Source organism: Pelobates fuscus, chromosome 10, assembly GCF_036172605.1.
Source record: "Pelobates fuscus isolate aPelFus1 chromosome 10, aPelFus1.pri, whole genome shotgun sequence".
NCBI classification, from domain to species: Eukaryota; Metazoa; Chordata; class Amphibia; order Anura; family Pelobatidae; genus Pelobates; species Pelobates fuscus.
Window position 1 is genome coordinate 90,601,326 of NC_086326.1, and position 15,931 is coordinate 90,617,256.

At 38.7% G+C, this 15,931-nt stretch overlaps 1 protein-coding gene across 1 annotated transcript in view; it reads left to right on the forward strand.

Annotated features, from left to right (window-relative positions):
• Window positions 1-15,931, forward strand: part of ZFAND4 (zinc finger AN1-type containing 4) — a 42,991-nt gene that overhangs the window by 24,777 nt on the left and 2,283 nt on the right. Inside the window, exons 8-9 of the mRNA XM_063433615.1 lie at window positions 2,931-2,985; window positions 7,652-7,769. Of these exons, the coding sequence (XP_063289685.1) occupies window positions 2,931-2,985; window positions 7,652-7,769 (173 nt within the window). The remainder of the gene's footprint in view (window positions 1-2,930; window positions 2,986-7,651; window positions 7,770-15,931) is intronic.

A 15,931-nucleotide genomic window follows, 5' to 3' on the forward strand; every position in this document is an offset into this window, starting at 1 on the left:
TAAGTAAAGCACTGACCAAAAATATGAAAATGATACAAAATCTATAATATGGTATCTAGCAAAAGATGCTGATCTTTTTAACTTTTAAGGGGGAAAAAAATCATTCTGATCGCCAACTAATAGACAATTTACAATTCTTAAAATGTCACAAATAATTGATTGATTACACTTAAAACATGAAGTATACAGTAGTCGTGTTATATTTGAAAGTGCAGCACTCCACTAAGGGATCCCCTTTAACCACACCTTGTAAGTTACATTAAAAAAAAAAAACACACACAATGGGGTGGAGCTACAAAAAATATAATACATAAATTTCCCTTAATCTTAAAATACTAGTGTTCTGTAAAATATAAAGAAAAGGAACGTTAGTGCAGTTAAATTACAACAACACACAAGTAAAGAGCTGGCATGTCACTTGGCTCTAGTGGGTAGCACCTTAGAATCTTAAGGGAGATCCGAGATCCTCTTTTCTAAGGTGTCCATGTTTTTAAAGTGCAACAGATGCCAAAACAGAGAAGCTTCCAATATTGTTAAGCAGCTAATAAAATATGTAGCATAACAGCTCTGCAGAATTACCCCAAGACATAGTATGGGGAAGTGACTTCACTGGATATGTGTCGCTACTGGATAGAGCGCGTCGTCAATCAAGAAACCCAGGAAAGTAATTTGGAACACAATTAAAGATATATAAACGTTTTAGGATGGATAAAGTTAATTCTGCAAATAATTGGCGAAACGCGTTTTGGGAGGACTTTATACACAATTGATTTTTTGTTTTGTTTATATTAACTGGTTTTATTTTGTTTAATAAAATACTTTATTATCATAAGACGTTCCATTTGTAGTGATCTACTGCCCTTTTTGGGGTAATTCTTCTGAGATGCTATTACCTTCATGTGAGTGCAATCTGCGCTGCATATTGTATTGGCTGCTTAACAAAAGTACACTATGGATGCTTCTCATTTTTAGTATTTGTTGAACTTTAGCACAAGGACACCTACGGAAAGAGGGTTTTGTATCTCACTTAAGATCCTAAGGCGCTACCCACTAGAGCCAAGTGATATTCTGGCTCTGTACTTGTCAGTGCCATATGCTAATCCAATACCCTTATACTAATCCAATACTCTTCTGTGTTGTTGTAATGTATCTGCACTAGTGATCCCTTTCTTTCTATTTTACAGAACACTAGTGTTTTGAGATTAAGGGAAACCTATGTATTAAATTCTGTGTAACTCCTCCCCATTGCATGTTTAATTGATTACACTTTGTTCATTAAACCAGCATAGGCATCCATAGCATTTACCAGGGTGTGTATAAGACTGTCACCAGTAGAATGACGATAAAGGCAAAATACACAAATTTCTATTACTTGGTGGGAGGGGGCCCATTCTCCCAAAGAAGTAGACTTTTAGAAGTGTCCCACAAGCGGGTCACATATTTGCCATGTCTCCTCTCTCAGCCCTTCTTTTTTTGACTGAAAACATCAAAGTAAACTGATAGCGTAGCTACTAATTTCTGCAGAGCCTGCTTGGCAGGCAGGGTGTTGTACCTCTGCAACCCAAAAGGTACCTCTTAAAATTTACTAAATTCTCATTGTATGCTGGAAAATGAAGATGTCCTTTCCCTGGACTGAGCCCAAATAAAGAAATTTTCTCAGAACTTTATTCCTTCTCCACCAAACTTTAGGGAAGGCACTTAAAGACCCAAAGCAAGTTGGAACCTTATCATATCTGTCAAACTTTTTCTTTTTACTCTGTCAGTCCAAATGGCAAACACTGAAGCTGTCTTGTGGGATCTTTGTTACCTGTAATGGTTTCATACAATAATATGCTGCCATCCCTCACACTTTTCACTATTCGTACACAGAATAATCTGAGTTTGGGGCACACCAAAACTATACCCTGTGTCATGGCAATGTGTGTTTTCTTCTAGTGTCTTTACATTACATTACATTAGGGTCTCTTGTGCTCAAAAAATCTGACTTTGTTTTTGAGTTGTGATATTTTTACTTATTTATTTGCATGTATTTTAATTCTCATCCTGAAATGTTAGATTGGTAGAGTTAGTTTTTGGGTTTGTTTTTTGTTTGTTTTTTGGGTGTTTATTTTCGAAGTAAGTTCCGCCTTTTTAAACCATCTGATCCAAAAAGAAAGTGAAAACCCCAGTTTGAAGTAATCTCCTGTTAAGCTCTGATGTCTTCTTAGATCAATAAGTTGATCAAACAGTTCAAATGATTTGATACAGGGGGACTGTACTCGCACACTTTTTGCCCCATGACCACTACAAGGTGTAGTAAGGTGTTTTGTTTCTTAGAGCGCACAGATATATGAGAAATAGAACTTGGACTTGAGTCCCACCTCCCCATTCCTCCAACTTCTGGCTGTACTAGGTCATTAATACTAGACTTAGTTCAGGTCCAACATACTCCTCCACATTTTCAACTATAGCTTGAAGATTTACTCCAGGCTACAATTGTCCCTGTTTTAATACAATTATATAAATAATGCATTAAAATGCATTCAAAATATAGTTCTCTGATGTCTGGAACTGCTCAATATAATGTCCTCAATTGCTGTCCATTTATTCACAGCTTGTTAAGTTTCATTTGGATTTGAGCACTTCACTCACCCAAGCAGTCAACCACTCATGAGCACAGCTGTGGCTGGGAGGAACTAGGAACCACCCACAAAGCACTAAACTTAGATGGATTTTTAACATAATCAGAGTTTGTAAAATCAGAAGGGGCAGTCTTGTAGCTACTGTAATTTAATATGAGATTTCTTCCCTCCAAATTATGAAATTAGATACTTTAAATACATTGTGTTATACTCCATTGAAGAAAATCTGAGGTATTATGCAGATACAATATATAACCTCCGCCCATTTCTCCCCCCCCCCTCCCTTCCTTTTTGTATCTTGGTTTTTAGTCTCCTCATGGACCTGGAGAGAGTTTGCACAATACAGCTTCTGGAAAACGCCTAGGTAAGGGAATTTATTTCTATATTATTTGCTAATGTAATGTGTTGTTAAAGTTGAACTGACGGCTAAAGACAAATTTATTGTATTGCTAAACAAAGCATACCCTGTTATAACAGAATGTTACTGCCCATTTTAAAATACAACAGTGACTTGTTAATATTAATTTGTAAAGTCAGTGTCTCTCTTAACATGCCCACCCAGTTTTACCCCTGCAAGTGAAAGCTTTTTCAGTTCTGCAGAATTGCAATGTTTTTATTGCGGGGTTTAAATGTCTCTAGTGCAGCGTTTCCCCAATTGGTGTTCTGCGGACCACGAATGTGGTTACGCCAACATTTCGGAAAACTAAATGGCCTCAGCGATAATTGAGGCGGGCAGCGAGGGAGCAGAGCAGGGGAGAGTGCTGTGATGCCGGAGCCGGAATGTCACTCCGGCATCACTAAGAGGCGCGTGAGATAGCTGAGCAGGAAGATCACTGACCCCTCGTCGCCCGCACGCCAGCCGCTCAGCCCAGCAGCCCCACTGGACCCAAGCGAGTGCATGCCAACCGCTCAGCCCAGCAGCCCCACTGGACCCCAGGGAAAAAGAGACTCTATGTTAGCACTCCCAAAGGTGTGTGTCAAGGTTTGTATGTGCATATGTCAGTGTGTATCTGAGTGTGTGTATATTTCATTGTGTATCTGAGTGTGTGTATTTGTGAGTCACGATGTGTGTATCTGTGTTGTCAGATACATTCTCGCACACACAGATATACAAACACAGATACACACCTTGACACATAGATATATGCACACACACAGATACACACAGTGTGTGTATCTGTGTGCTACTATGTGCCTGTGTGTGTGCGCGCATCTGTGTGTCAGATTCATACACACTGGCACATACAAACACGGATACACACTTTGACACGCGGATACACACTGTGTATCTGTGTGCCACTATACATACACACACACACTCACTGGCACACACCGGTACATACAAAAAACAGTGCAAATTTTGTTTAAAAAAAAAAGTCACACAGACAGCCGGTGCAATGTTACCTAACAATGTATTATTTTGTTATGACTTAAGTTTCTTACTTGATATATCACATATTGATCTATACCAGCGTTTCTCAAACCAGTCCCCAAGATCCACCAACAGTCCAGGGACCAAAACCGTCAACCAAACATTATAGCATAAGGAATACTCATTTGTATTCCTAATGCTATAGTCTTACTATTTAGGGTTGGCATTCTAGCTGATTTGGCAGCAGGCATTTTTTTCTGGCCAAATATATAACAAGTGAAAATTATTCTGAATTTTCTCATTCTTTATGGTGTCCCCTGTCACGGCAAGGGTGCAACATTTATTATTACACTATGGAATATTGCTATTTAATATAACTTGTGTGGTGCATCAATAATTTGTCCTCTACCCAGAGGTCAAATGGCAGAGAGAAATTGCTCTTTTGATCAAAAGGGGCTTCTGCAAGGTGTGAAAAGGATTGCCCTTTTTGATCTATCAAAGGCCCTGCAAGGTGAGACATATTACACTTGAGCCGCCTGTATGTCTAGTTTCAATGTAAACGAACGGACTTTGACCATATGGCCTGAAACTCTCAATTGATCAATCCTTTGATATGGTATTAGTTTCATGAAGACCCTGGTGTTCCAGTATCCTACCCAAGAGAAACATTAATACTTACCCACAGCGTAATAATTAAACCTCACTTTTATTATATTTGGAATGGGACAAGCCCAATATTTTAATTCAGCCTAAACATGAGTTGCACAACTAAAACAGTGTGTCTGGAATTGGGATTTCAGTCCTGTTGGACCGCGGGTGGAGCGTGTGACGTGTCTATTGAATGGAAAAATAATAAATTCATAGCTGCAATTATTTCTTCTGTGGCAGGTACATAAGAGAAGATAGAGCCAAATGTATCCATTTGGATTGACATTGGTCTAGAACAAAGGAGGTGGTCACTTATTATTTCTATAGGGTACGCTTTAACTCCACCCCTGGGCAAGACTTGATAATCCACAGGGTATATATCCAATGATTTGGAGGGGTGTTGGTGTACTTGCTTGGGGCCACGATCTAATTTTGAGTAAGTCACCATCATCCTTCCTTGCCAGAGACCCCCTGGGCAGAAGTTTTAATTTAAAAACCTCAGTGAGTAATTAGGACTTCTGTTATGTTATCCTTTTTGTTTTTATCTGTTGCTGGTGTAAATAATTTGTTTATCATATAATTTTGTATGCACTGTGACTATTTTTTTGCTCATAATAAACATTTATTAAGTTCTGCCTTTGTCTGGTTAAGAATCACTTTGCCTGAAGAGACTACCGTATATACTCGAGTATAAGTCGAGTTTTTCAGCACATTTTTTGTGCTGAAAAACCCCAACTCGACTTATACTCGAGTCAATGTCTGTATTATGGCAATTTACATTGCCATAATACAGACAGGGGGCTGTGGGGGCTGGCAGAGAGCGCTTACCTCTCCTGCAGCTCTTGTCAGCTCCCTCCTCCTCCGCGCCAGTCCGGTCAGCTCACACTGTAAGTCTCGCGAGAGCCGCGGGGTCATAGCGTGGCTCTCGCGAGACTTACACTGGGAGCTGACAGAGGAGCCGACCGGACCGGCGCGGGGGAGGAGCTGACAAGAGCTGCAGGAGAGGTAAGCGCTCTCTGCCAGCCCCCCTCCTACACAGCCCATGCCACTGGACCACCAGGGAGTGAGAGACCCTCTCCCTGCCATGTATCAAGCAGGGAGGGGGGACCAAAAAAAAATAACAATAATAATATTAAAAATAATAATAAAATAAAAAAAAAATAATATAACAAAAAAATTAAAATAACAATTTAAAAAATAATAATAAAAATGCACACCCCCCACCAAGGCTCTGCAACTCATACACACACACTGCATTCATTATATACACACACTGTAAATAAATATTCAATTAATATAATTTTTTTAGGATCTAATTTTATTTAGAAATGTACCAGTAGCTGCTGCATTTCCCACCCTAGTCTTATACTAGAGTCAATACGTTTTCCCAGTTTTTTGGAGTAAAATTAGGGGCCTCGAGGGGCGGGGCCTGACAGCCAAGATGGCCGGTCATGATTACTGAAAGCTCCAGCACCGTCAAGCAAAATATATTAATTATAATCAAAAGGCACTAAGCAAGCGACTCACGGTGCCCGGAGAGAGACATAAGATCGAACGAGGAACAGGATGAACCCGAAATGCCGCGAAAACACCTGAACCGGCCATGCGGCCTACTCAAGAGCGGGACCCCATGTCTTGGGGAGGCACGTTCACAGCGACAATCCGAAGTCGATATACGCCTATATATCGATATACGCCTATAGCTAATATGTGCCTATCCTTAAAGCTGGCTCACACATACCGTAACATACGTGCCAGTATTAACACAAATCTAAGCCTTTATACCTGTTGTAATGCTTCAGTCAGCAATAGCCATACTTGGCGTTAACTTGTTGACATAACATTTTGATGAATCATCGCTATGGTTATTTATGTGTCAAAAGTTTAATTAGAAACACAAGCACTAAGCTAAGCCACCTCTGTTAACCCCTAAATACTGTGGCTCCGCTATTGATCAACAACAAAAGTTAAGCATAAAGAATGTGACTCTTGTTTAAAGCCACCGTCTCTTGCCTAGTGCCAACCGTTAATAACATGTCACTAACACTTTCAACGTAAAAGCTGTCTTTCCTAACGAAGCAAAGCTATATACATATTAGCTTCGTTACATACACGTTTTAACCTGGCATGCTAAAATCTAATTCGATGATGTTTAATAGCCTGTTATCCTCTTGTTATATATATGCAAATATATGAATACCTACTAATATATTACTCATTCATGCTTTATGTTTAGTAAAGATAAGTTTACTTTAAGCGACTTACAAAATAATATAAAAAATGAGGCTTTGATAATAATTTGGAAATGTAACTAACGGTGCTATCGCTATATTAACCCTACTCTGTGAAAATTCTTGCATTTCCCTTTCTTTATTCTGTACCCTTCACACGTGCCTTAATAAAAGAAAGATTGACAAAAATATTAGGGGCCTCGGCTTATATTCGTTTCGGCTTATACTCGAGTATATACGGTAATTAGAATTTTGCAATTATATAGTTATTGTGCTAAGGGATGTTTGGTGTTTTTTTTTGTTTTTTTTATTATTATTGATTTATCTGGGGGATCAAGGCACCCCATTTATAAATTGTCTTGGTGGTGGCAGTGTTAAAATAGTAAGTTATATTATTATTTTTAAGTGTGGGTTGTGTTTAGGGGGATTTTGTCATTATTTCCGGTCTAGTGCAGACAAATAGGGAATTATAACCCTTTCACCACCACAACTACATCACGCAAACTCTTATATTAGGGTGCGTTCGTAACATCCACCACTTGATTTTTAATTTTTTTTTTTTTTTTTTTTATATATTTTTTATTTAACATTCTCTCAAATTGTTAATCCTTTTTGACCTGGTAAACAAACACGATCATCAAAACTGGTCCTCTTTGGTTTGAGGATACAAAAATAGACTCCACTATTTATCTCCATATGCGGACTTGTTGGAAAAAATCATGTTTTTTGTATGTGCATTTGGCCTCTCTAACTCTTTCTCTTTATATTACCGTATACAGTTGAAGCCACACATCTTTTCCCTCCTGTCAAATCTACACTTCGTAACAAGAAGAAGACCACAAAGCACTGTTTCTTTTGTAGAAAAAAAACCGGATTGGCAACAAGTTTTGATTGCAGGTAATTAACCATAAACAGCTTTTCTTTTTGTACTATAGACTGGTAATGGTGACGTGGAAGAAGTATGAGAGAAATGAGCGAATGGCTTAGTCAACAGCTCTAGCCATTGGCAAATTAAAATTTAGCCCTGGCAGACAGGCTTGCAGTGGTTAGTAGCATTGGACTTGAAAATGTAAGCCCTGGCTTAGTCTATTCTGCAGGGTACTTGTGTATTTGTTTTTGGTCTATGCTTCAATGGTATGACTGGGTTTTCGTGTCAAGAGAAAGTTATTTCACTTGTGATGATCAGCAGCACTATAATGTAAGAGACTGAGTAGAGACCAGGTATAAACTATAGCTGAACTACAAAATCTTACTTGTTACTGTTCTTGGCAATGCTAAACAACAATAAACACATGAATGATCAACTAGGCATGGGTTGTCTTGACATGGATTAAGTCTTTCTTTTATAAGGAAAGGCTCAAACTGAATTAAGTATTGTACACTGACCAGCCACAACCTTAAAACCACTGGCAGGTGAAGTAAATATCATTGATTAGATCATAACAATGGCACCTGTCAAGGGGTGGGACATATTGGGCAGCAGGTGAACCGTCTGTTCTTGAATTTCATGCGTTGAAAGCAGGAAAAAGGGGCAAGTATACAATCTGAGTGAATTTGACAAGGGCCCAATTGTGATGGCAAGAACCCCTCAGATCATCTCCAAAATGGCATACTGGTGCAAGGAAGGACAGCCAGTAAACCGGCATCAGGGTCATTGGCGCTCTAGGCTCATTGATGCACAGGCAGAGCAAAGGATAACCCGTCTGATCCGCTCACACAGAACAGCTACTGTAGCTCAATCTCCTGAAAAATATAATGCTGTCCGTGATAGAGATGTGTCAGAACACACCGTGCATTGTATTATTGGGTGTATGGGGCTTCATAGCTGCAGACTGGTCAGAGTGCCTATAAAGACCCCTGTCCACTGACAAAGCGTTTTCGATGGGGACCTGGAGCGGGAGAACTGCACTATAAAGCAATGGAAGAAAGGTGACTGGACTGACTCGCGTTGTCGTTTTGATCAGATTGATGGCAAGGTGTTTGTGAGTTGTTTTACCTGGAGAATATAGCAGCAGGATGCACTATGGGAAGAAGGCAGTGTTTTGTTCTGGACGTTATTCTGCTGGGAAACCTGGGGTCCTGGCATTCATGCGGATGTTACTTTGACATGTACCTCCTACCTAGAGATTATTGGAGATTAGTAATAACAAATAAACCGTGCTTTTAGGCGCTTTGAATATAATGTAGTGAAGAACCTAGTTCCACTGAGCAGCTCACACACGTGTAGGTACCTCCAAACCTTAACACAATAGCATGCGAAGAAAAGTGGGGTAATGAGAGTGAAACAGAAAGGTCACATCAAACAGAACCCAGTGGAGCGCTAATTCAATAGTTTAAACTCACCCTTTGAAAAAAGGGGTATGCCAAACGAGAATATCTAGAGGAAAAAATATAAAGTGGGAACAATGGTGCAGTATATCTGAACTGGATGTTCTTTAAACAGAGCTGTATATATAACAAACTCACATGGTTTAGAGCCAAGCAAAGATAGGCTCAGGTCATAAGCGCAGGGGTATTTTAAAGCAAATACCAGACTTCTTCAATAGTTGAATGATGGTCCTCAGAGAAAGGGAGAGAAAAGGGAACAATGGACCAAAGTCCTAGTGTATTACCCTCACCCAATATATCAGAAAATCAAATACAGGTACTTGCTCACCTTTAAGAGAGCCAATGCAAACTGGGCTCTCAGTGTGATGGGTGTAGTGCCTTTAAGAGGGCACTGCTCTTCTTTGTAAAGCAGGAAAATGGATGCAGGACGTAGGCTCATATAGACAGTAAAAAATTTATTGAAGTAAAACACTTACATAAAGTAAAAGATAAAAAGTCCCATAAAATAATGGTGAGTCCTCGTCCGAGACGCGTTTCGCCTTATAGAAAGGCTTTTTCAATCGGTGTCCTGCTTGTAAAATCCCGCCGGTTTAAATAGCCCAAAAGCCTTTCTCATTGGTGCTTGTCGCCTTCCGAATCAGCCAATGGAGGGAGGGGTGTGTTCATCATCTGTTATGCATGTCCGTAATTGCGGAAGTGACGTATCGTACTTGCCGCAACGTCACTTCCGTTTTTCCCATAGCCGCCATTTTGCTCATTGGCAATTTGTTTATATCGCATTTATATGCCCATTGTTCATTATATGGTGCGAACATAAAGGCAACGAAAGGAAAAGAAAGGGGGAGTCAGACATAATATGTAAACTTCATGGACATTAAAAGTGAATAAAAAGAAAAAGAAGAAAATGGAAATCAGAGGAGAAAAAAGAGTTCATTTCAAGATATGTCCCAAACAGAGTTGTATATTTGCATACCTTCAAGCTACAGTGTTTTCTATATAGGGCATTTTGCCTTATATAAGATACATAGATATATCTGGGTATAGTCATTAACGTTTCTTCCCTTAAAGGGATATACATCAAATCATTATTTTTACAAAATCTGAAATTAAACTCGAATTTTTATGATCCATATATGGACATTAACCTCATCAGCCCTGTGGGTAGGGTACATGAGTATAAGAATTGGTATAAGAATTAGTCTTTAATATAATAGTTGTTTTTAAAGGGGTGCATAACCAGTTTGTTACACAAATGGAATGAATCACATATATTCTGTTTGTTCACAGTGGGAGACATGCGCAAAGGCTGAGAGGAAAATGGATAAAATAAATATAAGAATAAAGTTATAAAAAATGGCAAAGTTCGAAATCATAATTGAGACCTCTAGGATGTAGAGTGTCCAATTGAAAAATCCATTTCATCTCAGCCTTGCCCATTTTTTTCACTAAATCGTCTCCCCTCCAATCTGTAATAACTTTTTGAATGCCCATAAATGACATACCTTTAGGATCGCTATTATGTACATCTTTAAAATGGAGTGATACATTATGCTTCACAAATCCATTTTTTACATTTCTGACATGCTCCTGTATCCTTACCTGTAGGGGGCGTATGGTCCGCCCAATGTACAGGAGGCCACATGGGCATTTCAGCATGTAAATTACCCTTTTAGTGTGACAAGTAATAACATCCTTTATTTTATAATTCTTATTGGGGACGTTGGGATCTGAAAATTCCCTGACTGTTCTCTTATGGTTATTGGTGTTCTTACAGGCCCCGCAGACTCCGCATCCGTAGAAGCCTTTAGACTCATTAAAGGGATTCGAAACTTTAGTTTTAGTTGAATTATTGTTAGAGAGACTATTTCTTAGATTGGATACTCCCCTGTAGATAATTTTTGGCCGTTCTGGTAACAGGATGTTTAATGTCTCATCATTTTTGAGAATTGGCCAATGTTTGTAGATGGCTTTCTTAACTTGCTTACTCTGTACATTAAAGTCGCAAATAAAGGCTAATTCTTTATCTGCAGGGATGGTTGGTTTCGCCTTATATTGCAGAAGGGTTTCTCTCTCTTTGAGGCTTATCTCGTCATGAGCATTGTTTAGTAGTTGATTGTTATAGCCCTTATCTAAAAAATCCGTCTTGATTTTTTGAGCCTGCTTATGGAACATGGCAATATCTGTGCAGTTCCGTCTTATTCTAAGCAGTTGCGCCTTTGGTGCATTGAGTAACCAGGGTGAGTAGTGGCAACTTGTGCCTTCGATGTAGCTATTTACATTGACCTTTTTAAAAAAGGTACTAGTCTTGATGCTGTTGTTTTCAATACAGATGTTGAGGTCAAGAAATTCAACGGAATTTCTACTGCTGTTCCTGGTGAGTTTAATCCCCCAATCGTTATCCTCAATATGTGAAAAAAACATATCTAGGGATTCGCTACTGCCCTTCCAAACGAAAAAAATATCGTCAATATAGCGATGATAGGACACCAGGCTTGCACCCCATCTACTATCGCCAAAGATGAAGATTTGTTCCCAGTATGACATGAACAAATTGGCGTAGCTGGGTGCAAACCTGGTGCCCATCGCCGTGCCACAGACTTGCAGATAGAATGTCTCATTAAACCAAAAATAATTATTGTGGAGGATCCAATTTATTCCCTCCAGAATAAAGTCAACCTGGGACTGTGGAAAAAGTTCAGACTTTTCCAGAAAAAACTTTGTCGCTTCGCATCCCCTGTTGTGTTGTATGATAGTGTATAATGAACTAACGTCGGCTGTTACCAGCCAACATTCATCATCCCATACAATATCTTTAAGTACTTGAAGGACATTGATAGTGTCCTTCAGGTAGCCTGTGCATTTCTTCACTATAGGCTGTAGGCACTGATCGATATACTGAGAAAACCTACTGGATATAGATCCAATCCCTGAAATGATTGGGCGCCCTGGGGGCTTGGTGAGATGTTTGTGGATCTTCGGCAAATAATAAAAAACTGGGATCCTAGGATGTTGAATATTTAAAAACTCTGCTTCCTTTTTATTCAAAATGCCCTCCAGTTTGCCTTTGTCTATCAGTCTAGTGTAGCTGGCCTTAATTTCACTGGTTGGGTCCTTATTTAGAATGGTATATGTTGTAGTGTCTCCCAATAGCCTATTTGATTCTTCGATGTAATCTCTCTTCTCAATGAGGACGATACCCCCCCCTTTATCAGCTGGTTTGATAACCAGTGTATCATCATTCTTGAATTTCTTTAAACTGTCTCTCTCTTGAAAGGTGAGATTATATTCGTTTTTACCAATAGGTTTGATACGTTTAATATCTTTCATAACCATTTTTTCGAATGTGGCCATCTCATTAGAGATGCAGAATTTGGGGAAGAAGTGGGATTTATCTTTCAGCTCGGTATGTACAAATGCGTCATTACCTTCACTTGTCATAGATCTTGGTGATGGCTTTTTATGAAAAAATTTCTTCAAACACATTTTCCTTTTGAACCTATTAAGGTCCAGATAGGTACTAAATTTGTCTAATGTCCTAGTCGGGGCAAATTTGAGGCCTTTCTCGAGTAGTGACTGCTGTGATTTTGAAAGTACTCTATCCGTGAGGTTAAAAATACCATTTTTGACTATTTTTTGTCTCTTTTTCCTCTGTTGTAGAGACATTCCTCCTCTAGTTCCCCTTCTTCTATAGATCTCCTCCTCTTTCCCAATGGGGAACATTTGTATCTTTCCCTCTCCTGAAGCTCCCAAAAATCCTCCTGTCTTGGTGACCGATCTAAATGTGAGAATCTATTGTACGAGAGGGCATTGTCCTCCACTCTTCTCTTAGATCTATTGGAATCTGATTGGTGTTTATCAAAATGTACAGCCTGTTTTTTCCATCTATGTGTATCACCTACATTTGTATGGTCGTTTCTTTTGCTGTTAGGAGAGATATAATCTCTTCTATTGCGGCTAAAGTTGTCCCTTAGCTGGTGATTTGATCTATTTATTATTTTTGTTTGAGGGTCTTTGTAAGTGAGGGTATCTCTGTTGGAGTAGCTCCTAACAGAGGGGCCTTTGTAGGTATTTGTGTGGTAGGTGGTGTTCCTTTCCGAAATATTTCTTTTCGGATACCTTATTTTTTGGAAATCATTTTGATTATATTTGGAATATGTTCTGACTCTGTTGTTAGCGTAGTCGTTTTTATCTCTCAAATATTTTCTCTTTTTGACCTCAATAACAGTTTTTTCAATTTTTTCTAAATTGGTTCTTATATCTTCCGTAATGGAGGTATATTCCTCCGAAGAGGTGTTGTTAATTAGATAATTCTGTAATTCATTTATCTTATTATCTAATTTTGCCAGATTGTGTCGGCGTCTTTCAATAATTAGATCCATTAGTCCAAAGGAAAAACTCTCTAATTTATTATTCCACTCGGTCATAAAGTCTTCTTCCTCTTGGTCAAAGGAAGGATCCTTTGAAAACCGTAGGCCTCTCGGTGTAATTTTTTCCCTATTGTACTTCTCAAGGGTTGCAATTTCCCACTTATTTTTAATCTCTTTTCCTAATGTTTTCTCTAGCATAAATCTACAGTCTTGTAGTTGTATTTTATTTAATTGGTTAGTATTAATGGTGTCTAGTTCTTCATCATTAAACAGGGCATCAATATTTTTGCCACATCTGTTTCTGTTTTCAAACAATGACATTTTACAAATAGCAGCCTGCACAGGTACAGAGGTAATAAACAATAGACAAGTAATAACAAATAAACCGTGCTTTTAGGCGCTTTGAATATAATGTAGTGAAGAACCTAGTTCCACTGAGCAGCTCACACACGTGTAGGTACCTCCAAACCTTAACACAATAGCATGCGAAGAAAAGTGGGGTAATGAGAGTGAAACAGAAAGGTCACATCAAACAGAACCCAGTGGAGCGCTAATTCAATAGTTTAAACTCACCCTTTGAAAAAAGGGGTATGCCAAACGAGAATATCTAGAGGGAAAAAATATAAAGTGGGAACAATGGTGCAGTATATCTGAACTGGATGTTCTTTAAACAGAGCTGTATATATAACAAACTCACATGGTTTAGAGCCAAGCAAAGATAGGCTCAGGTCATAAGCGCAGGGGTATTTTAAAGCAAATACCAGACTTCTTCAATAGTTGAATGATGGTCCTCAGAGAAAGGGAGAGAAAAGGGAACAATGGACCAAAGTCCTAGTGTATTACCCTCACCCAATATATCAGAAAATCAAATACAGGTACTTGCTCACCTTTAAGAGAGCCAATGCAAACTGGGCTCTCAGTGTGATGGGTGTAGTGCCTTTAAGAGGGCACTGCTCTTCTTTGTAAAGCAGGAAAATGGATGCAGGACGTAGGCTCATATAGACAGTAAAAAATTTATTGAAGTAAAACACTTACATAAAGTAAAAGATAAAAAGTCCCATAAAATAATGGTGAGTCCTCGTCCGAGACGCGTTTCGCCTTATAGAAAGGCTTTTTCAATCGGTGTCCTGCTTGTAAAATCCCGCCGGTTTAAATAGCCCAAAAGCCTTTCTCATTGGTGCTTGTCGCCTTCCGAATCAGCCAATGGATGGAGGGGTGTGTTCATCATCTGTTATGCATGTCCGTAATTGCGGAAGTGACGTATCGTACTTGCCGCAACGTCACTTCCGTTTTTCCCATAGCCGCCATTTTGCTCATTGGCAATTTGTTTATATCGCATTTATATGCCCATTGTTCATTATATGGTGCGAACATAAAGGCAACGAAAGGAAAAGAAAGGGGGAGTCAGACATAATATGTAAACTTCATGGACATTAAAAGTGAATAAAAAGAAAAAGAAGAAAATGGAAATCAGAGGAGAAAAAAGAGTTCATTTCAAGATATGTCCCAAACAGAGTTGTATATTTGCATACCTTCAAGCTACAGTGTTTTCTATATAGGGCATTTTGCCTTATATAAGATACATAGATATATCTGGGTATAGTCATTAACGTTTCTTCCCTTAAAGGGATATACATCAAATCATTATTTTTACAAAATCTGAAATTAAACTCGAATTTTTATGATCCATATATGGACATTAACCTCATCAGCCCTGTGGGTAGGGTACATGAGTATAAGAATTGGTATAAGAATTAGTCTTTAATATAATAGTTGTTTTTAAAGGGGTGCATAACCAGTTTGTTACACAAATGGAATGAATCACATATATTCTGTTTGTTCACAGTGGGAGACATGCGCAAAGGCTGAGAGGAAAATGGATAAAATAAAAATAAATATAAGAATAAAGTTATAAAAAATGGCAAAGTTCGAAATCATAATTGAGACCTCTAGGATGTAGAGTGTCCAATTGAAAAATCCATTTCATCTCAGCCTTGCCCATTTTTTTCACTAAATCGTCTCCCCTCCAATCTGTAATAACTTTTTGAATGCCCATAAATGACATACCTTTAGGATCGCTATTATGTACATCTTTAAAATGGAGTGATACATTATGCTTCACAAATCCATTTTTTACATTTCTGACATGCTCCTGTATCCTTACCTGTAGGGGGCGTATGGTCCGCCCAATGTACAGGAGGCCACATGGGCATTTCAGCATGTAAATTACCCTTTTAGTGTGACAAGTAATAACATCCTTTATTTTATAATTCTTATTGGGGACGTTGGGATCTGAAAATTCCCTGACTGTTCTCTTATGGTTATTGGTGTTCTTACAGGCCCCGCAGACTCCGCATCCGTAGA